At 46.5% G+C, this 19,377-nt stretch overlaps 1 protein-coding gene across 1 annotated transcript in view; it reads right to left on the bottom strand.

The window, feature by feature from the left end:
- dnah10 (dynein axonemal heavy chain 10) overlaps window positions 1-19,377 on the bottom strand; it is a 170,517-nt gene that overhangs the window by 106,301 nt on the left and 44,839 nt on the right. Inside the window, exons 15-27 of the mRNA XM_072439315.1 lie at window positions 18,702-18,893; window positions 17,954-18,120; window positions 13,216-13,367; window positions 12,614-12,778; window positions 12,311-12,518; window positions 12,087-12,243; window positions 11,534-12,013; window positions 11,208-11,372; window positions 8,477-8,593; window positions 5,279-5,381; window positions 4,158-4,336; window positions 3,618-3,829; window positions 1,254-1,410 (exon numbers count right to left, since the gene is read on the bottom strand). Coding sequence (XP_072295416.1) covers window positions 1,254-1,410; window positions 3,618-3,829; window positions 4,158-4,336; window positions 5,279-5,381; window positions 8,477-8,593; window positions 11,208-11,372; window positions 11,534-12,013; window positions 12,087-12,243; window positions 12,311-12,518; window positions 12,614-12,778; window positions 13,216-13,367; window positions 17,954-18,120; window positions 18,702-18,893 — 2,454 coding nt within the window. The remainder of the gene's footprint in view (window positions 1-1,253; window positions 1,411-3,617; window positions 3,830-4,157; window positions 4,337-5,278; window positions 5,382-8,476; window positions 8,594-11,207; window positions 11,373-11,533; window positions 12,014-12,086; window positions 12,244-12,310; window positions 12,519-12,613; window positions 12,779-13,215; window positions 13,368-17,953; window positions 18,121-18,701; window positions 18,894-19,377) is intronic.

Genomic DNA, 19,377 nt, shown 5'->3' with positions numbered 1-19,377 from the left:
TGTCCTCACAGAATGTGTGACATCACAGTGTCCGTGTAGCTCCTCCCAGTCTGTAATGTCCAAACACACACGTCGCTCCTCTCAGTCTGTAATGTCCAAACACACACTTGTAGCTCCTCCTCCTCTGCCTCATTGGTCCTCCTCTCTGAAGTCCTCACTACAGGTTGGAGAGCTTCAGCCTGTGTCTGTACGTGAGGATCAGGTTAACCATGAGGTGGTCTATCCAAGTCCTCAGTCTCGGCTTCCTCTTTGGAAGACGTGAGGTCCTTTGCCACTATGTTTTGAGGTCGACCAATGGTCCTCCTCCATGGCCTCCCTGAACTGCTTCCAGCCCCGTTTTTTGCCTGTGCAACAGCACAAGCTGTGTTGCGCTGATACTCCTGCCTCAGAAGTCCCACAAGCCCAAGAGGCCTGATAGGCCCCTTCTTCAGCCATACAGCCAGACATACCTTGGACCTTGGGACCAAAGCTCTGAGCAGCCGCATTGACAAAGGAGAATGATAACAATGTCAATGTCCCCATTCTCCCCTGTGACCTGATAGACGCTCTCCCGGAGGTTTGAGTTGAAGACCCTGCCGACAGAGGGCTCAGCAAGTTCCCAACAGACCCTCACAATGCGCTTGGGTCTGCCAAGTCTGTCCGGCTTCCTCCTCCACCAGTGGATCCAACTCACCACCAGGTGGTGCTCTACAGCTCTGCCCCTCTCTTCACCCGAGTGTCCAAAACACGAGGTCGGAGGCCCTCAGACCCGCGGCCCTCAGACCCACGGCCCTCAGACCCACGGCCCTCAGACCCACGGCCCTCAGACCCACGGCCCTCAGCATGTGCAGAAGAGAAGAGAAGTTCTAACTGAGCATGAGCAGAGAAGAAGTGACACTCTCTATGGCTCCATGACCCCGCCCCCGGCTCCCCCCCCCTTGCCCCCCGAGGCAGTGGCCACGCCCCCCGGCTCCCTCCCCTTGCCCCCAGAGGCTGTGGCCCCGCCCCCTGGCTCCCACCCCTTGCTCCCCGAGGCTGTGGCTCCGCCCCCGGCTCCCTCCCCTTGCCCCCCGAGGCTGTGGCCCCGCCCCCCGGCTCCCTCCCCTTGCCCCCCGAGGCTGTGGCCCCGCCCCCCGGCTCCCTCCCCTTGCCCCCCGAGGCTGTGGCCCCGCCCCCTGGCTCCCACCCCTTGCTCCCCGAAGCTGTGGCTCCGCCCCCGGCTCCCTCCCCTTGCCCCCCGAGGGTGTGGCCCCGCCCCCTGTGGTGATGCTTGCCTTCTCGATGCTCAGCTCTTTCACCGCAGATGTGACAATTTCTCCGATCTCGTTGGCGTATTTGTGCAGCTCCATCGTGAACATGTTCTCCAGAGTGAAGCTCTCGCCATTGATCTCGAAGCTGGAGCTGGTGCGATGCATCAGCTCCGTCCAGTGTCTGTGAGCAGCAAGTCACAATGTTCAGAGTCAAACACATGTTCTAGTCCTGGTTTTACTCATTCAACTGATGCATTCAAATAAAGACAATCCTTATGTCTATATCAGGGGTCTCCAAACTATAGCCCGGGGGCCAAATGCGGCCCTCAGACCAATTTTTGTTGGCCCTCATGCTTTCTGCTAAATTGGCCCAAGCAACAACAAATTTTTACTGTAAAGTTGGAAACATTCTGCTATAATTACACACATTTTGATTAGATACAGACCTAATATTAATGTTCCTCATTAAAGGTGCAACATGTCCAATGATTCACTTCATTGTCATATCGTCTGTGGCCCTCCCTGGTCTACACACCTCTGGTCTACACACCTCTGGTCTACACACCTCTGGTCACCTCTGGTCTACACACCTCTGGTCTACACACCTCTGGTCTACACACCTCTGGTCTACACACCTCTGGTCACCTCTGGTCTACACACCTCTGGTCTACACACCTCTGGTCTACACACCTCTGGTCTACACACCTCTGGTCTACACACCTCTAGTCTACACACCTCTGGTCTACACACCTCTAGTCTACACACCTCTGGTCTACACACCTCTAGTCTACACACCTCTGGTCTACACACCTCTGGTCTACACACCTCTGGTCTACACACCTCTGGTCTACACACCTCTGGTCACCTCTGGTCTACACACCTCTGGTCTACACACCTCTGGTCTACACACCTCTGGTCTACACACCTCTGGTCTACACACCTCTGGTCACCTCTGGTCTACACACCTCTGGTCTACACACCTCTGGTCTACACACCTCTGGTCACCTCTGGTCTACACACCTCTGGTCACCTCTGGTCACCTCTGGGTCACCTCTGGTCTACACACCTCTGGTCACTTCTCTTCTGGTCTACACACCTCTGGTCACCTCTGGTCACCTCTGGTCACCTCTGGTCACCTCTGGTCTACACACCTCTGGTCTACACACCTCTGGTCTACACACCTCTGGTCACCTCTGGTCTACACACCTCTGATCTACACACCTCTGGTCTACACACCTCTGGTCTACACACCTCTGGTCTACACACCTCTGGTCACCTCTGGTCACCTCTGGTCTACACACCTCTGGTCTACACACCTCTGGTCTACACACCTCTGGTCACCTCTGGTCTACACACCTCTGATCTACACACCTCTGGTCTACACACCTCTGGTCTACACACCTCTGGTCACCTCTGGTCACCTCTGGTCTACACACCTCTGGTCACCTCTGGTCTACACACCTCTGGTTACCTCTGGTCACCTCTGGTCTACACACCTCTGGTCTACACACCTCTGGTCACCTCTGGTCACCTCTGGTCTACACACCTCTGGTCACCTCTGGTCTACACACCTCTGGTCTACACACCTCTGGTCACCTCTGGTCTACACACCTCTGGTCTACACACCTCTGGTCTACACACCTCTGGTCACCTCTGGTCTACACACCTCTGGTCACCTCTGGTCTACACACCTCTGGTCACCTCTGGTTACCTCTGGTCTACACACCTCTGGTCACCTCTGGTCTACACACCTCTGGTCTACACACCTCTGGTCACCTCTGGTCTACACACCTCTGGTCACCTCTGGTCTACACACCTCTGGTCTACACACCTCTGGTCACCTCTGGTCTACAGACCTCTGGTCACCTCTGGTCTACACAGTAATAAGCAGAGAGCCTGGCCCTAAAGGCCCCTCGAAGACATAAACTGTGATGTCTGGTTTGTTGTGGCAAATCAAGAGGAACGTTTTTTTAATTATTGATGGAAAGAATACTTTTATGTCCAGGTTACAGAGTTGTTTAGGTTGACATGGCAACATTACTGTCGGGATCACATGCAATGGTATTTATTTATTTATTTGTCTATGGGAGTTTTTATTTATTTATAGGAGATCTTCTACTGAAAGTGTTTTTCAGACTTCCTATAAGTGATCTGTTCTTCTGTATCTACCTGCGTTGCACCAATGAAATTTCCCCATGTGGGACAATAAAGGAATATCTTATCTTATCACAACTTTAGTTTAAAATTGAGCTAAAGACTGGTCAGAATTCTCTGAATTTGCTGTTTAATTGTCAAGTTGCAGACCTGCTTTTTATCTCCGTTTTACTGGGCCTGACCACTTCAATGTGTGTGTGTTTAATACAGTGAACCATTGGGACACACACTGACCTGTCCCTCAGAGCTTCATTCTTTAGGTCCAACAGAAGTGGAAGAGACTCTTTAAACTCCTTCATCCGGGCGTCCAGGAAGAAGGAAACTGGCAGCGCTCGCACGTCTTTGGGCAGCTGCTTGTGCAGCTTTAGGAAGCCATCAATGCCCTCAAGGAGCAGCTGGAGGTTCAGGTCCAGCCAGAGAGTCTCTGACCACTGGGCTTTGGCCTCCTGGACCAATAGAGCAGCAAAACAACAGCGGTACATTTATATTTTTGTTCAGTGTGTGTGAGTGTATTAGTTTTATACATATATATATATATATATATATATATATATATATATATATATATATATATATATATATATATATATATTATATATATTATATATATTATATATATATATATATATGAATATATATATATATATTCATTATATTTTCACATATAAGTCGCTCCGGAGTATAAGTCCGGCCAAAACTATGTAAACTCTGTTATAATCCGGAAAATAGGGTAATTAACTGAACATAGACTAGGTCTACTACACCTGCACTGACCTTCTGTGCTCTGTAGATGTCGTAGATCATCCGCAGGCCGCGCATGTCCTTCTGCATGCTGACCACCTCAGGGTACACAGTCATGGGCAGGTCCAGCAGCTTCTCCGCACTGGTCAGCTCCTGCCGCTGGGACACTATCTCAGCCAGCTCGGCCTCGTAGCTATCCATGATGGTCAGACCTGAGCACACCATTGTTGTAGAAAATGTCCATCTTGTGCATAGTCTTAACAAAGACACCTACAGTTCTGAGACCATGGTTCTCCACTGGAGAAAGTTCAGGGTCGTCAGGGGTTTGTTCACGAGTGAGACCAGGTCATTGTATCAGACTGTTGTGGAGAAGGAGCTGAAGCTCTTCATTTACCCATAATTTTAGTGACTTTACATTATCTTTGTATCGTTTAGGTTTTACACTGACTTTGTTCCAAGACACATCCTGGTCTTTCTGGTCTTTAGACAGTTTTGGGAATGACAAAGTCACTTTGAATTGAGAGTAGCTGATGACACTGGAATTATATCTTGGAGCCATTTCAGATTCTAAAGCAAATATCTGTGTTTGTAGCTCATGAACTCACGCGATGACGAGGCACGAGTGGAGAGTCGGGTCAACGTGGTTTTGATCAGTGGGACTTTTAGGGAAACGTATTTTTAAAACCTACAAATTGTTCCATTGAAATAAAGGGTTCATGTGGCATTATTGTTGTCAGAACAGAACTATTGAGTCATTTACATACATTTAGGCGAGTTAACAGTTGTGGAATGACCTCTACGTTTGTCATATTTGTGCTCATGTAAATATAATCACGTGCACTACATTTGAGTGAAATGTGATGTTAGATCTGTAAATAAAAGAGCTGTACTTTTACTCGAGTAGTGAACTGAAGTACTTTTGCCAGCTAGAGGCATAAATACAGGGGACGGGCTCTGAGAGCATCAGCCTTGAGCTGCATCCACTGCAAACATGTCTGCCACGCCCGGACTGCCACGCCCGAACTGACACCTGAGCATCGTTCTGGATTATCATCTACATCATGACCATTGTTGAATATTTCATTGACTGAAAAACCATCCCTGGTTTTTGTCCATGAAGGATTGTGTCCAGGTTCTGTGTGGTTCAGTCTCACCTCGCTCCAGGTTGTCCCCCACGGCCCCGGGGCCATGCATGTTGAAGCTTTCAGCAAAGATCATCACTTCCTGTTGGAATTCTTCCATCTTCTCTTTGGTGCTCTGAAGGTGGAGCCACACACACAGTTACAGTAATTATATGTTATATATATGTTATATATATGTTGTATATATGTTATATATGTTGGGATGCATGGTGGCAAAGGCGGTTAGCGCTCTGGCCTCCCAAGAAGGAGATCATAGGTTTGATTCCCGGACCAGACCAACATCACATGATCTCTCTGGGTGGAGTCTGCATGTCCTCCCCGTGTTACCGTGGGTTCTCTCCGGGTTCTCCCACCGTCCAAAGACATGCATATGGATGTTATATATATGTTTAACATATATATAACATATATAACATATTACATATGTTATTAACATATATAACATATGTTATTATTATGTCATATATGTTATATATGTTATATATGTTATATGTGTTATATGTGTTATATGAAATTTCCCCATGTGGGACAATAAAGGAATATCTTATCTTATCTTATCTTATGTGTCATATGTGTTATATATGTTATATGTGTTGTATGTGTTGTATGTGTTGTATGTGTTGTATGTGTTGTATGTGTTATATATGTTATATATATGTTTTATATGTTATATATATGTTATATGTGTTATATATGTTGTATATGTTCATGGGTTTTATCTTCCTGTTAAACACCACGCTTCCCATTCAAAAGATACATTATGTCTTAGATTGTTAAATGCTCTTGTTGGAGCTAAACACACTTATTATATTCTTTACTTCTTTACAATTGATACAATAATTTGTAATTTGTTTTGATTGAATGTTTGCTTAAAATGCAAGATTTGTGGTTAGAGGTGACACTAAACTACCTGCTTCTTAACCCTGAAAAAACCGAGGTCATTGTGCTTGGCCCTAAGCATCGACGAGACTCTATCTGAGCAGATAGTCACACTGGACAATGTCAGTGTAGCCTCCAGTTTTACTGTAAGAAACCTTGGAGTCTTATTTGACCAGGAGCTCTCATTTAAAGCTCATATAAATCAAGCTTGTAAAACAGCCTATTTCCATTTGCGCAACATCGCCAAAATCAGAAGAATCCTGCCTAAAAGTGATGCCGAAAAACTTATCCATGCATTTGTAACGACTAGATTAGACTACTGTAACTCCCTGCTTGCAGCGTGTCCTAAAAGCTCCATAAAAAGCTTTCAACTGGTTCAAAATGCAGCAGCAAGATTACTAACAGGAACAAAAAGAAGAGAGCACATTACGCCAGTGCTGAAGTCTCTTCACTGGCTCCCCGTCGAGTTTAGAATCAAATTCAGAATTCTACTCTTGACCTACAAAGCCATAAATGACATGGCCCCATCCTACCTCAAAGATGCTATAGAACCATATCATCCAAACAGAGCTCTTCGCTCTCAGAATGCCGGCCTTCTGGTGGTGCCAAGAGTCTCTAAAAGTACTGTAGGAGGTAGAGCGTTTAGCTACCAAGCCCCTGTGTTATGGAATCAGCTCCCGACCCATGTTAAATATGCTGACACAGTCTCTTCATTTAAGTCCAGGCTTAAAACGTTCCTCTTCGAAATCGCTTATGGTCAGACTAGTTAGGAACAGAAACATAAACCCACAGCTTCAGCTACGCTGCCCTAGGAGTAACTATGCTGGGGGAAGTATGACAGCTTGAGCACTATCCTCTTCTTCTTCTGACTACTTATGCTATCAAACAATATTTATTTTTTGATTCCACTTGCAAACTGTTCACCGCCTTCTTTTCTTTCTCTCACTCCTGAGGACCTGTGGACCCAGATGCCCCTCCCCTGATGAAGTGGTCCCTGCCCTGTGTGGACGGTCCCTCATCTGCCTGAAGAGTGGGTCCAGCTCCAGTCTCCTCGTGTCCGTCTGTCCGTCTGTGAGAGTCGGATCTCTCCTTCACTGGAACTCCTCCAGGTTTCTACGCTTTTTTTTTGTAGTTTTTCCTGGCCGAGAAGGAGAGTCTAAGGACAGAGGACCCTGGGACATCGTCCCTCGCCACCACAGACATTGTCTGACTTCATCGCCACCACAGACATTGTCTGACTTCATCGCCACCACAGACATTGTTGATTCATTTCTCCCTGTGGCCCTCAGAGGCAACTGTTGTTGTGATTTTGGGCCTTACAAAAATAAAATGATTTGATTTGATTTGAGAGTTATTTTAATGGTTAACATGATTAATTGGTGATTATTGGCACTGATTAAATTGCTAAAGGTTAAACCTCTGGTCACACTTGTCCCCTCAGGGGCCCTTGATCCACATCATTAAAAATCAACATAGATTAATACTTTTTTCTACTTTCAAATCTCAGCTCTCTTCATGTACTCGTACATGTATACATGTACTTGTACATGTATACATGTACAAGTACATGTATATATGTACGAGTACACGTATACACTTGTGTGTACATGTATACATGTATACTCGTACATGTATACATGTACATGTATACATGTATACATGTACACACAAGTGTATACATGTACATGTGTGTACATGTATACACTTGTGTGTACATGTATACACTTTGCATAGATGCTTATTTTTTACTAAATTAAAAGTGTGGAGTCGAAAACTGTTTGACATTTTAGAGTAATAAGATTTGGTGCATTACTGTGTTTTCAAAGTGGTTTATGTAAAAGTCACACTAGTCAATAGAAATAGGATGACAATTATGCTCAAACAGAAGCAATCGTGCCAGAAATTATTTAATATCCCAGATAAATACATGTTATTATTTTTTCAAAAGAGAAAAGTTCATGAGTAAATGTTACATTCTTCCTGAAGATGTGAGCCTCTACGTTTAGTTCAGCTGAGCCTGTGACTGAACTCTTCTCTTTTATGTCTTAAACTGTTTTGTGATTTTAATGCATTTGTTCCAGTTGTGGAGCACATTTCATATCCTTGTGTACAAATTGTGCTCTACAAATAATCTTGCTTTGCCTTTGCCATAACTTAACATACATTTGTGGTTTTAGTATCAGAATCTGCAACAATGGTAATCGCCCTCAAGTCTCTCATCATCCTGAAACCAAAAGCAAAGAGAACATGGATGTGACAGGTGTTGTCAGGTGACAGGTGTTGTCAGGTGACAGGTGTTGTCAGGAGCAGACTGGTCAGCCGTGAGAGTACCTCAGTGAAGGACGTCTTGACTCTGGTGAGGCTGCGGTCCACGTGGCGAGCTTCTGCAAACAGCTCTGTCCACATTTGAGGGACACTGGCCTCCAGCTGCTGCTCCTCCTCAGACACCTGGAAACACCCACACGCAGGTGTCACGCGCAGGTGTCACGCGCAGGTGTCGCGCGCAGGTGTCGCGCGCAGGTGTCGCGCGCAGGTGTCGCGCGCAGGTGTCGCGCGCAGGTGACGCGCGCAGGTGACGCGCGCAGGTGTAGCGCGCAGGTGACGCGCGCAGGTGACGCGCGCAGGTGACGCGCGCAGGTGACGCGCGCAGGTGTCGCGCGCAGGTGACGCGCGCAGGTGTCGCGCGCAGGTGTCGCGCGCAGGTGACGCGCGCAGGTGACGCGCGCAGGTGACGCGCGCAGGTGTCGCGCGCAGGTGTCGCGCGCAGGTGTCGCGCGCAGGTGACGCGCGCAGGTGTCACGTGAAGGCGTCACGCGCAGGTGTCACGCGCAGATGACACGTGCAGGCGATACGTGCAGGCGACACGTGCAGGCGTTACGTGCAGGTGTCACACGCGGTGTCACGTGCAGCAGGCGTCACCTGCAGGCGTCACGCGCAGGCGTCACGCGCAGGTGACAGGCGCAGGCGACACGCGCAGGCGTCACCTGCAGGCGTCACGCGCAGCCGACACTCGCAGGTGTCACGCGCAGATGACACGTGCAGGCGATACGTGCAGGCGTCACGTGCAGGCGACACGCGCTGGTGTCACGCGCAGGCGTCACGCGCAGGCGTCACACATGGTGTCATGTGCAGCAGGCGTCACCTGCAGGCGTCACGCGCAGGCGACACGCGCAGGCGTCACCTGCAGGCGTCACGCGCAGGTGTCACGCGCAGATGACACGTGCAGGCGATACGTGCAGGCGACACGTGCAGGCGTTACGTGCAGGTGTCACACGCGGTGTCACGTGCAGCAGGCGTCACCTGCAGGCGTCACGCGCAGGCGTCACGCGCAGGTGACAGGCGCAGGCGACACGCGCAGGCGTCACCTGCAGGCGTCACGCGCAGCCGACACTCGCAGGTGTCACGCGCAGATGACACGTGCAGGCGATACGTGCAGGCGTCACGTGCAGGCGACACGCGCTGGTGTCACGTGCAGGCGTCACGCGCAGGCGTCACGCGCAGGCGACATGCGCAGGTGTCACGCGCAGGTGTCACGCGCAGGTGTCTCACGCGCAGCGTCATGCGCAGGCGTCACGCGCAGGCGTCACGCGCAGGTGACACGCGCAGGCGACACGCGCAGGCGTCACACGTGCAGGTGTCACAGGGGATCATGGGAGTTTCATCAGAACTCAATCAATCGATCAAAATACTCTTAAAACTTGCATCAATAATATAGATTAGATTATGTTATGTTCACAGGGTCATGGAGCAGGACCGATAAAACTGTTGAGACTATTTTGAAATAGAAATAAATCTTTTTTTTTTTTCTTTACTAGAACACAACAAACTAAACAAAGAAATGAAAGCTGCACATGGCGTTTGAGGCCCTCGCCCGCCCTGTGACCACGAGGTACATGCCACGCCCTTTCCTGCCCACACATGCAACATGGCAACAAGACCAGAGAGAACAGGAAACAAATCATAATCCAAGTCCCTCCATAACCTGGCCCCATCTACCTTTGTGAGCTCCTCCCTTACCACACCCCCACCCCCACCCGCTTTTACCACACCCTCACCCGACCACACCCCCACCCGCTCTTACCCCCACCCGCTCTTACCACACCCCCACCCGTTCATACCACACCCCCACCCGCTCTTACCACACCCCCACCCGACCACACCCCCACCCGCTCTTACCCCCACCCGCTCTTACCACACCCCCACCCGACCACCCAGCTGATAAATCTGACCTGGAGCTGTGACGTGGCGAGGGCCTGATTGTGCAGCAGCCTGTGCAGAAGCCTGTGCAGCAGCCTGTGCAGAAGCCTGTGCAGAAGCCTGTGCAGAACCCTGTGCAGCAGCCTGTGCAGAAGCCTGTGCAGAAGCCTGTGCAGAGCTAGCAGCAAGCTTAGGTGCAGCACTACAACCTGATTCTCTGTGGCGTTTTTCTTCTTATTTTTTAGACATGTTCACAAAATAAGTGTCCAGTCTCATCATAGTGTAAATATTGGGTCTCCCCTGGTGAAATAGGACCGCAGCGGGACAAAGCACGTCCTCACTCCTCCATCTTCCCCAAAGTTCACACAGTCCTGCTTTTCATAGTTCGTGACGTCTGGAGGCTGTCGCTGAGTGTGCTCGCTCCTGGAAAGGTCCCGGGCTAATGCATAAAGCCTTTTGTTTAGAAACACTAAGCAGTGGAGCTTAGCTAAAGATACCACTACACCAGTACCATCTTTCTACACCAGTACCATCTTTCTACACCAGTGCCATCTTCTACACCAGTACCATCTTTCTACACCAGTGCCATCTTCTACACCAGTGCCATCTACACCAGTGCCATCTTCTACACCAGTGCCATCTTCTACACCAGTGCCATCTTTGAACACCAGTGCCATCTTTGAACACCAGTGCCATCTTTCTACACCAGTGCCATCTTTCTACACCAGTGCCATCTTTCCTGAAGTCTCACCACATTTATTTTTATAGTGAAAATAAAACTACGTCTATTATCAATGTCACGTCTTAAAAACCTGGAACAATGTGTTGCAACAGAGTGAAGAAGATGAATATAGCGGTCTATGACCTGAATGCTGTACATGCGCAGCGTGCGGTAGCGTTCCTGGATGTCACAGAGCCTCAGCTCCACCTGCAGAGACAGCTCGGAGTAGCGAATGTCTGCGATGGTCCCCAGCACACACTTGAGCTCCTCAAAGGAGTCCGGGCTCTGGTGCAGGTTCTCCGACAGCATCTGCCATAAAACAGAGCAAGACACCTCACTTTGAACCGACTTTTCATAATTGGATTCTGCATTCTCCTAAAATCCTTTTATGCTTTTATCATCAATAACATACTCCGAGAGTTCTCACTTGCTTCACATGCTGAATATGTCTCATTGATAATAGTTCATACCATGAGCTGGTCCCTCAGGTTAAAGAGGTCCTCCTTGGCTGACATGTTGAGAAAGCTGCCCAGAGAGGAGATCCAGGCCTGGGCGGCCTCCAGAGCTGTGTTTGCCAGAGGCTCCAGGTTCAGGTGGATGCTGTGGAGCTCGGTGAAAAGTGGCTCCTGGGAAAGCTCCTGTCGCATGCGAGCAAAGTATTGCAGCTTTTCATCGTACTTGACCACGCTGGGCTTCCTCGCGGCAAACTTCTCGTTCACAATGACCTTGTTTTTCTCCCACAGGGGGCGGTAGAGCTTCCAGTGGTTGAGCTGGCGCTCCAGGGAGAAGAGCAGTCGCTGGATGTTCTGAGACACCGTCATGGCGCTGTCGTTGATCTGGGGCTGCTGGCACACATCGCTGTAGAAGTTAAAGATGAACACTTCGTCATCTCCTCCCACGGCCTGAGGGGGGCACTCCAAGCACGTCCCATGCATCCAGCGCACAAAATGCTAACAAAAAGAATATATCACATGACAGCAGCTTGTACAGACAAAGTGAATGTGGCATTAGGAGGAGGCAGACCTTGGTGCTCTCCACACAGTCCCTCACACACTGCATGATCAGCCAGTAGATCTCATTGCGCAGAGGCTGAATCACAATTTTGGGGGCAGACAAGATGGAGTCGATTTGGAACAGAGGCGTGGTGCCCATGAGTGATGCGTTAAAGGTGTGGATGTTCCTACACAAAGCAGATGCATTAAAGAGATGACAAACACATGAGATGCTGACACACAGTGAGTCTTTACCTCAGCACCATTTTGATGAGAGACTCCAGCGCCCGGCGCTCCCAGGCCCTGTAGTACTCAGCCATGCACTTGGCCCTGCCGCTGCTGCTCTCCAGGATCAGGTGTTCTGTTTTGGTGATGAGAGGCCCGATATCGCTGTACCTCTTGGTCAGCACGCTCACGGTCTTGGCTCGCTCCTGGTTGATCCGCTCACAAAATTGCTTGACTCCTTTGGAAAGCACAACGCAACGTTCAAGTACAGACGTCCATTGGCTCATACCATCGTTATAACGAGGCTCCTGCAGAGGAGATCAAGTCTTTTACCTGGGAGCTCATGTGATTTATTGTGCACTGTAAACTTGATGAGGTTTGCTGTCTCCAAAGATTGAAGCTTGGCCTCGATGTCCTTCTCGTTCTTCAGGATCTGGCTGACCACAGACTCAAACTTAGAAACGGCCTGCACGCCTCGACGGATGAAGTCTGGAATGCCTGGAACCAAAGAACCGACTCAGCCACAGACAGACTACACAAGGAGACTGCAAAAAATCTGATTTCAGCTATTTTGAACAGTGAGTCGTTTGTTTTAAATAGATAAGTTGATTGATCCAGGACCAGGGCCACGCCCCTCACCCACAACTCTTCCTATCCCATACTTTTCTCTGTGACCTCTGCCTCGTGTTTGACCTCTGTGACCTCTGCCTCGTGTTTGGACTCTGACCTGTGCCCAGTGTTTGGGCTTTGTGATCGTGACCTCTGCCTCGTGTTTGACCTCTGTGACCTCTGCCTCGTGTTTGGACTCTGTGACCTCTGCCTCGTGTTTGGACTCTGTGACCTCTGCCTCGTGTTTGACCTCTGTGACCTCTGACTCGTGTTTGACCTCTGTGACCTCTGACTCGTGTTTGGAGCCACAGTCTGAGCTCACTGACCCAGGGATTTCCAGTTGAAGGTCTTGCAGCCGAAGCTCATCTCCGTCCTCACGACTTGAATGTGTTTGGCCAGCATCACAAACATGGCGTCGCTCAGGCCGTCCATGACTGTGTGGAAGCTGCTGACCAGCCGCTGGAGCTCGTCCACGAAGCTGCGGAGCCAGAGAAAGGGGCCGGTCGGGTGAGGAGGATGGCATAGGATGAAGAAGAGGGCAAAACTGAGCTCACCACTGTTAAAAACAGAGTTTGGCCTGGAGGCACCACACAACACGCCTCTGTGAGCTCTAAAGCTACTATTTGTCTTCAAAAAGGACAAAAAAATGAATGAGAATTTCCACTTTTGTCCTCCACAAAACTATGGGATGAGACACTAAAGGTAATAATGCTCTTTTGTGATTGTATGTCCAAACTACGGCCTGGGGGCCAAATGCGGCCCTCAGAACTGTTTTTGTTGGCCCTCTGGCTTCCCGTTAAGTTGGTCCAAACAACAAAAAATAGTACTTTTTATTGTAAAATTGGACAAATTCAAGCGTTTTGATGTTTTGCCAACCTAATATGAATGTTCCACGTCTTATTAAAGGTGGAGAGGCAACATTTCGAATGATTCACTTTGTCATTGGGCACATTCAGGGGGTGTTACCCCTGCATGTCGCAATACTTTAAGTGAAAATACTAGTATCGATAATCAATGAGGCTGCAATGTTGGCTCGAATTCAAAGTGTCCATTGTAGCTTATGTGTTTTATAATACACTTTAATATAATTGCGGTTAAGTTGTAGGCCTAGTGTTGGACACAGATGTGAACTATGAAGCGCTGCACACGTCCCAGCTCTACTTATTTTAAAACTGTTTTAATTTTCTCTTGATGTTGGTACTTGCTCTGGTCCACGTGTGAACGCACCGTCCTGTCGCTTTGGTAATCAAACCATAAAAGCACCGACGCCCCTGTGTCTATTACTGAGGCGGCGTTATGAATTTTTAAAAACTTTTGTTTATTGACAGAGATTTTTGTCCTTGTTGCGTATAAAACATGCAATATCTGCTCTTAATGTTGAATGTAGCTATAATCATTACATATAGGCCATAGGCTAGCTCTCAGAAAGGGCCTAGAAAATGACTTCCGTTCCAGGGTCCTGGGAAATACTTTTTGTTATGGTTTCTATCAAGTAAAATAGTTAAACTTCGTCCACCAAAAGTTCCTCAAGTGGGAACTTTGCACTTAGTGGGGAAATCATCTGTTGAAGTTGGGAAATGTACAAAAATATTCAAATATTAGCCTCTCATTGGATTTTTCACTCAATTTATCTCAGAAAGTGAAAGGGTCACACTCTTTTTTGGCACATAGACAGACAATACTATGAATATTTGATATGTGAAATATCAGGTCGATGGGCGTGGGTGTCTTGAATTAGTCATATGTTAAAAAAAACATAATTTCCAAATTATCTCATATTGAAACAAGCTCACCATTAGGGTTGTGTTCAAAATATCGATACGGCGATATGTCGTCACAGACTCCATATCAATACTGAGTCACAGTATCGATATTTTTTTTATTAAAAAAAATATATATATTATTATTATTATTTTTTTTGGAAGTTTTGTGGCCCGTAGGCTTTAAACGAGGTGGAATAGTTCTTTTATTATGCTGTTTGTGCCGTGCTCCTCTCGGTCGAGGTGAGAAGGAGCTGTGGACCTGATCAGAAGCTGATCTGTGCAGAAGATGCTGCTGCAGCAGGTTCAGATCATGAAACATGCAATACTTTACTAGAATGTGTTCCTTATATTTCTATTTGGATCAGTTTGTTGGATGTATAAAGTTATTAGAGCAGAATGGATTTTTAAATAAGTGCTTTGTGGATAAACATGACATTTCATAATTTTTTGTATCCAGAGTAAAACCATTACCCATTTGATACATTTTTAAGACCCTTTTTTCAAAAATGTATCAAGATACATATCGTAATGAGGGAATTGTATCAGAATATACAAGTATCGGTATACATATCGTATATGTATCGGGATACGTATCGTATCGCAAGGGTCTTGGCAATACCCAGCCCTACTCACCATGGGTTTTTTGACTCACCAATTTTTCACATACTACATTTCAGATTCGACTTCATTAGGCCCCTTAACTCATACTAATAACAACATGTTAAAATAAGTTCAAATTTCTTTATAATAAATTCCAAATTCTTTAATAATAAAAAAATATCCCAATGTACACAAATTCAATAATCAAACAGTTAATATCACGAGCTCCACAATAGGCTACTAGCAGAAAATAGTTTAATTATGCATAACCATCATTAAGAGTGTTTTTTAAACTTTCTATAATCTGTTATCTGTCCTTTTCCTCTGTGTCTACCTGCGTTGTATCAATGAGATTTCCCCATGTGTGGACAATAAAGGATTATCTTATCTTACTATCAAATAAAAACTGTATCTGGACAAATTGTGATCAAGGAGATGGTTTCCTCGGCAAAATCGATGTTATGGAGATGAAGACAGTGGGAACTTCAGGACTGAAGCCCTTAGGAAGGACATGTTCCTGTTGGACCTGCCGTTGGGCCAGACACTTTCAAAGTTCATGATACTATCAAATGATGCAATGTGACCAAGATTATTCAGTATCTTCACTACATGAGATGAACCTGTGAGATGTCCAACTGTTAGTTCAAGTGCCAGTGATTTTGGTGTTTGTTTATAGCCATCAGAAGCAAGATAGACTATATCTTGGCATATGGACAGAAGCTTGAATTCAATCTGGCCTGACACTTCTTGTAATTCGCCCAAAGTAGGATCTTCTGATGCTCCCACTATCCAGGCAGGGAGGTTGAAAAGTTCTTGAGGCACATATTGGTGACATTAAACTCCTCAGAAGTAGGAGGCAACGCCCACTGAACACCTGGCTTTTGTTTAACAGCAGAGGACAGTGTGTGGAGGACGTCACAGCAGAGGACAGTGTGTGGAGGACGTCACAGCAGAGTACAGTGTGTGGAGGAGGTCTCTCCTTGTCTAGTCCTGAAGTCACATGCTCTGGGCTTAAAGGGACATTATCTGTTCCTGAAGATCCTAAGTCACTTTCTGATGCAGAGTTTAAATCATCTAAAACAGTCCCAGTTGAAAGTGTTTCCACAAACACAAGTTCACTCTTATTCCTCAAGATATGGTCGATCTTGCTTCTGATGGCTATAAACAAACACCAAAATCACTGGCCCTTGGACTAACAGTTGGACATCTCACAGGTTCATCTCATGTAGTGAAGATACTGAATAATCTTGGTCACATTGCATCATTAGATAGTATCATGAACTTTGAAAGGGTCTGGCCCAACGGCAGGTCCAACAGGAACATGTCCTTCCTAAGGGCTTCAGTCCTGAAGTTCCCACTGTCTTCATCTCCATAACATCGATTTTGCCGAGGAAACCATCTCCTTGATCACAATTTGTCCAGATACAGTTTTTATTTGATAGTATGATGGTTATGCATAATTAAACTATTTTCTGCTAGTAGCCTATTGTGGAGCTTGTGATATTAACTGTTTGATTATTGAATTAGTGTACATTGGGATATTTTTCATTATTAAAGAATTTTGAACTTATTATAAAGAATTTGGAGTCAATTAACCCATGATGAGTAGGGCTGGGTATTGCCAAGACCCTTGCGATACGATACGTATCCCGATACATATACGATATGTATCCCGATACTTGTATATTCTGATACAATTCCCTCATTACGATATGTATCTTGATACATTTTTGAAAAAAGGGTCTTAAAAATGTACCAAATGGGTAATGGTTTTATGAAATGTCATGTTTATCCACAAAGCACTTATTTATAAATCCATTCTGCTCTAATAACTTTATACATCCAACCAACTGATCCAAATAGAAATATAAGGAACACATTCTAGTAAAGTATTGCATGTTTCATGGTCTGAACCTGCTGCAGCAGCATCTTCTGCACAGATCAGCTTCTGATCAGGTCCACAGCTCCTTCTCACCTCGACCGAGAGGAGCACGGCACAAACAGCATAATAAAAGAACTATTCCACCTCGTTTAAAGCCTACGGGCCACAAAACTTTTTTTTTCTTTTTTTTTAATTGAATTTTTTTTTTTTTTTTAAATAAAAAAAATATCAATACTGTGACTCAGTATTGATATGGAGTCCGTGACGACATATCGCCGTATCGATATTTTGAACACAATCCGAATGGTGAGCTTGTTTCAATATGAGATAATTTTGAAATTATGTTTTTTTTAACATATGACTAATTCAAGACGACCACGCCCATCGACCTGATATTTCACATATCAAATATTCATAGTATTGTCTGTCTATGTGCCAAAAATGAAGAGAGTGACGCTTTCACTTTCTGAGATAAATTGAGTGAAAAATGCTATGAGAGGCTAATATTTGCATATTTTCGTACATTTCCTAACTTCAACAGACGATTTACCCACTAACTGCAAAGTTCCCGCTTGAGGAACTTTTGGTGGAAGAAGTTTAACTATTTTACTTGATAGAAACCATAACAAAAAGTATTTCCCAGGACCCTGGGACGGAACGACAAGATACAGAAGCTAGCCGATGGCCTAATAATGAATGTATGCTGATGATATGTATCATCACAGAAATGTGGGCAGAGAGAGTTTTTTGATCAGGTGTGTGTCGCCGTGGCCTCAGTTCTGTCCATATCTCCCATCATGCACTGCACATCCTGCTCACCTGATGAACTTGGCCTCCTGCAAAGCCACGTTCCTGGCCAGGTCTGGAACTGAGTAGCCCATGGACACCAGGTCATTAGTCTCTGCCACCATCTGTCGGATCTCCGGAGCAAAGTTGACTGTGAAACGAATAGTCCTCTGGAGACTGCAGCCAGCACCCACAGACACCTGCAAACACATGCACCTGCAGTCAGACACCTGCAAACACATGCACCTGCAGTCAGACACCTGCAGTCAGACATCTGCAAACACATGCACCTGCAGTCAGACACCTGCAGTCAGACATCTGCAAACACATGCACCTGCAGTCAGACACCTGCAGTCAGACACCTGCAAACACATGCACCTGCAGTCAGACACCTGCAGTCAGACACCTGCAAACACATGCACCTGCAGTCAGACACCTGCAGTCAGACATCTGCAAACACATGCACCTGCAGTCAGACACCTGCAGTCAGACATCTGCAAACACATGCACCTGCAGTCAGACACCTGCAGTCAGACACCTGCAAACACATGCACCTGCAGTCAGACACCTGCAGTCAGACACCTGCAAACACATGCACCTGCAGTCAGACACCTGCAGTCAGACACCTGCAGTCAGAGGTGGATTCAGGAATCTGCATTATAGATGCACTCACAGAGAAGACAACTCTGAGACAGTTTTTTATCCCTGGATACTTTCCCGGATACTTCTGGATACTTCCCTGGATAATTCCTTAGATACTTCTGGATATCTCCCAGGATACTTCCCTGGCTACTTCTAGATACTTCCTTGGATACTTCCTTGGATACTTCCCTGGATACTTCTGGATACTTCCCTGGATACTTCTGGATACTTCAGGATACTTCCCTGGATACTTCAGGATACTTCTGGATACTTCCCTGGATACTTCCTTGGATACTTCTGGATACTTCCCTGGATACTTCTGGATACTTCCCTGGATACTTCCCTGGATACTTCAGTGTAGGATATGCAGATGTCCTCCCCCTGTTGCCATGGTGACAGGAAAGCGGGCTAGGTGTTATCTACTGCCCGTGTGGAGTTTTACGCCCCTCAAAAGAAAGAGGACGTGATAGTGACAACAGAGACGCTCTGAACTTTGAAAATAACTTTTCATCAAATGACTCCTTTTGGATTACAGAGAGTAAGGATCTCTCCAAGACAACGCTAAAACGCTGAAAGACAATGCGGTTTTCGTGGTTTTTAACAGACAATCATCAGATTGCAAAAATGTGTCCACCAGATGACTTTACATGTACATATTTTGATATTGTGTTTTACATGTCATTTTAACTGTTTCATAACTTGTTTTGTGGACAATTTTACCTTTTACCTACTACGTGTAACTCTTGTGGCCTAAAGCCAGATCTCGTTCCCTTATCAGCTCTGACCCCAGCGTGCATGCTGATTGGCTGAAGCCA

The sequence above is a fragment of the Eucyclogobius newberryi genome, unplaced genomic scaffold (genome assembly GCF_026437365.1).
Source record: "Eucyclogobius newberryi isolate DKJ021-1_F unplaced genomic scaffold, fEucNew1.0.hap1 SCAF_9, whole genome shotgun sequence".
Taxonomy (NCBI): Eukaryota; Metazoa; Chordata; class Actinopteri; order Gobiiformes; family Gobiidae; genus Eucyclogobius; species Eucyclogobius newberryi.
Note: the sequence above shows the minus strand (reverse complement) of the source record. Positions and strands in the feature narration are given on the sequence as shown.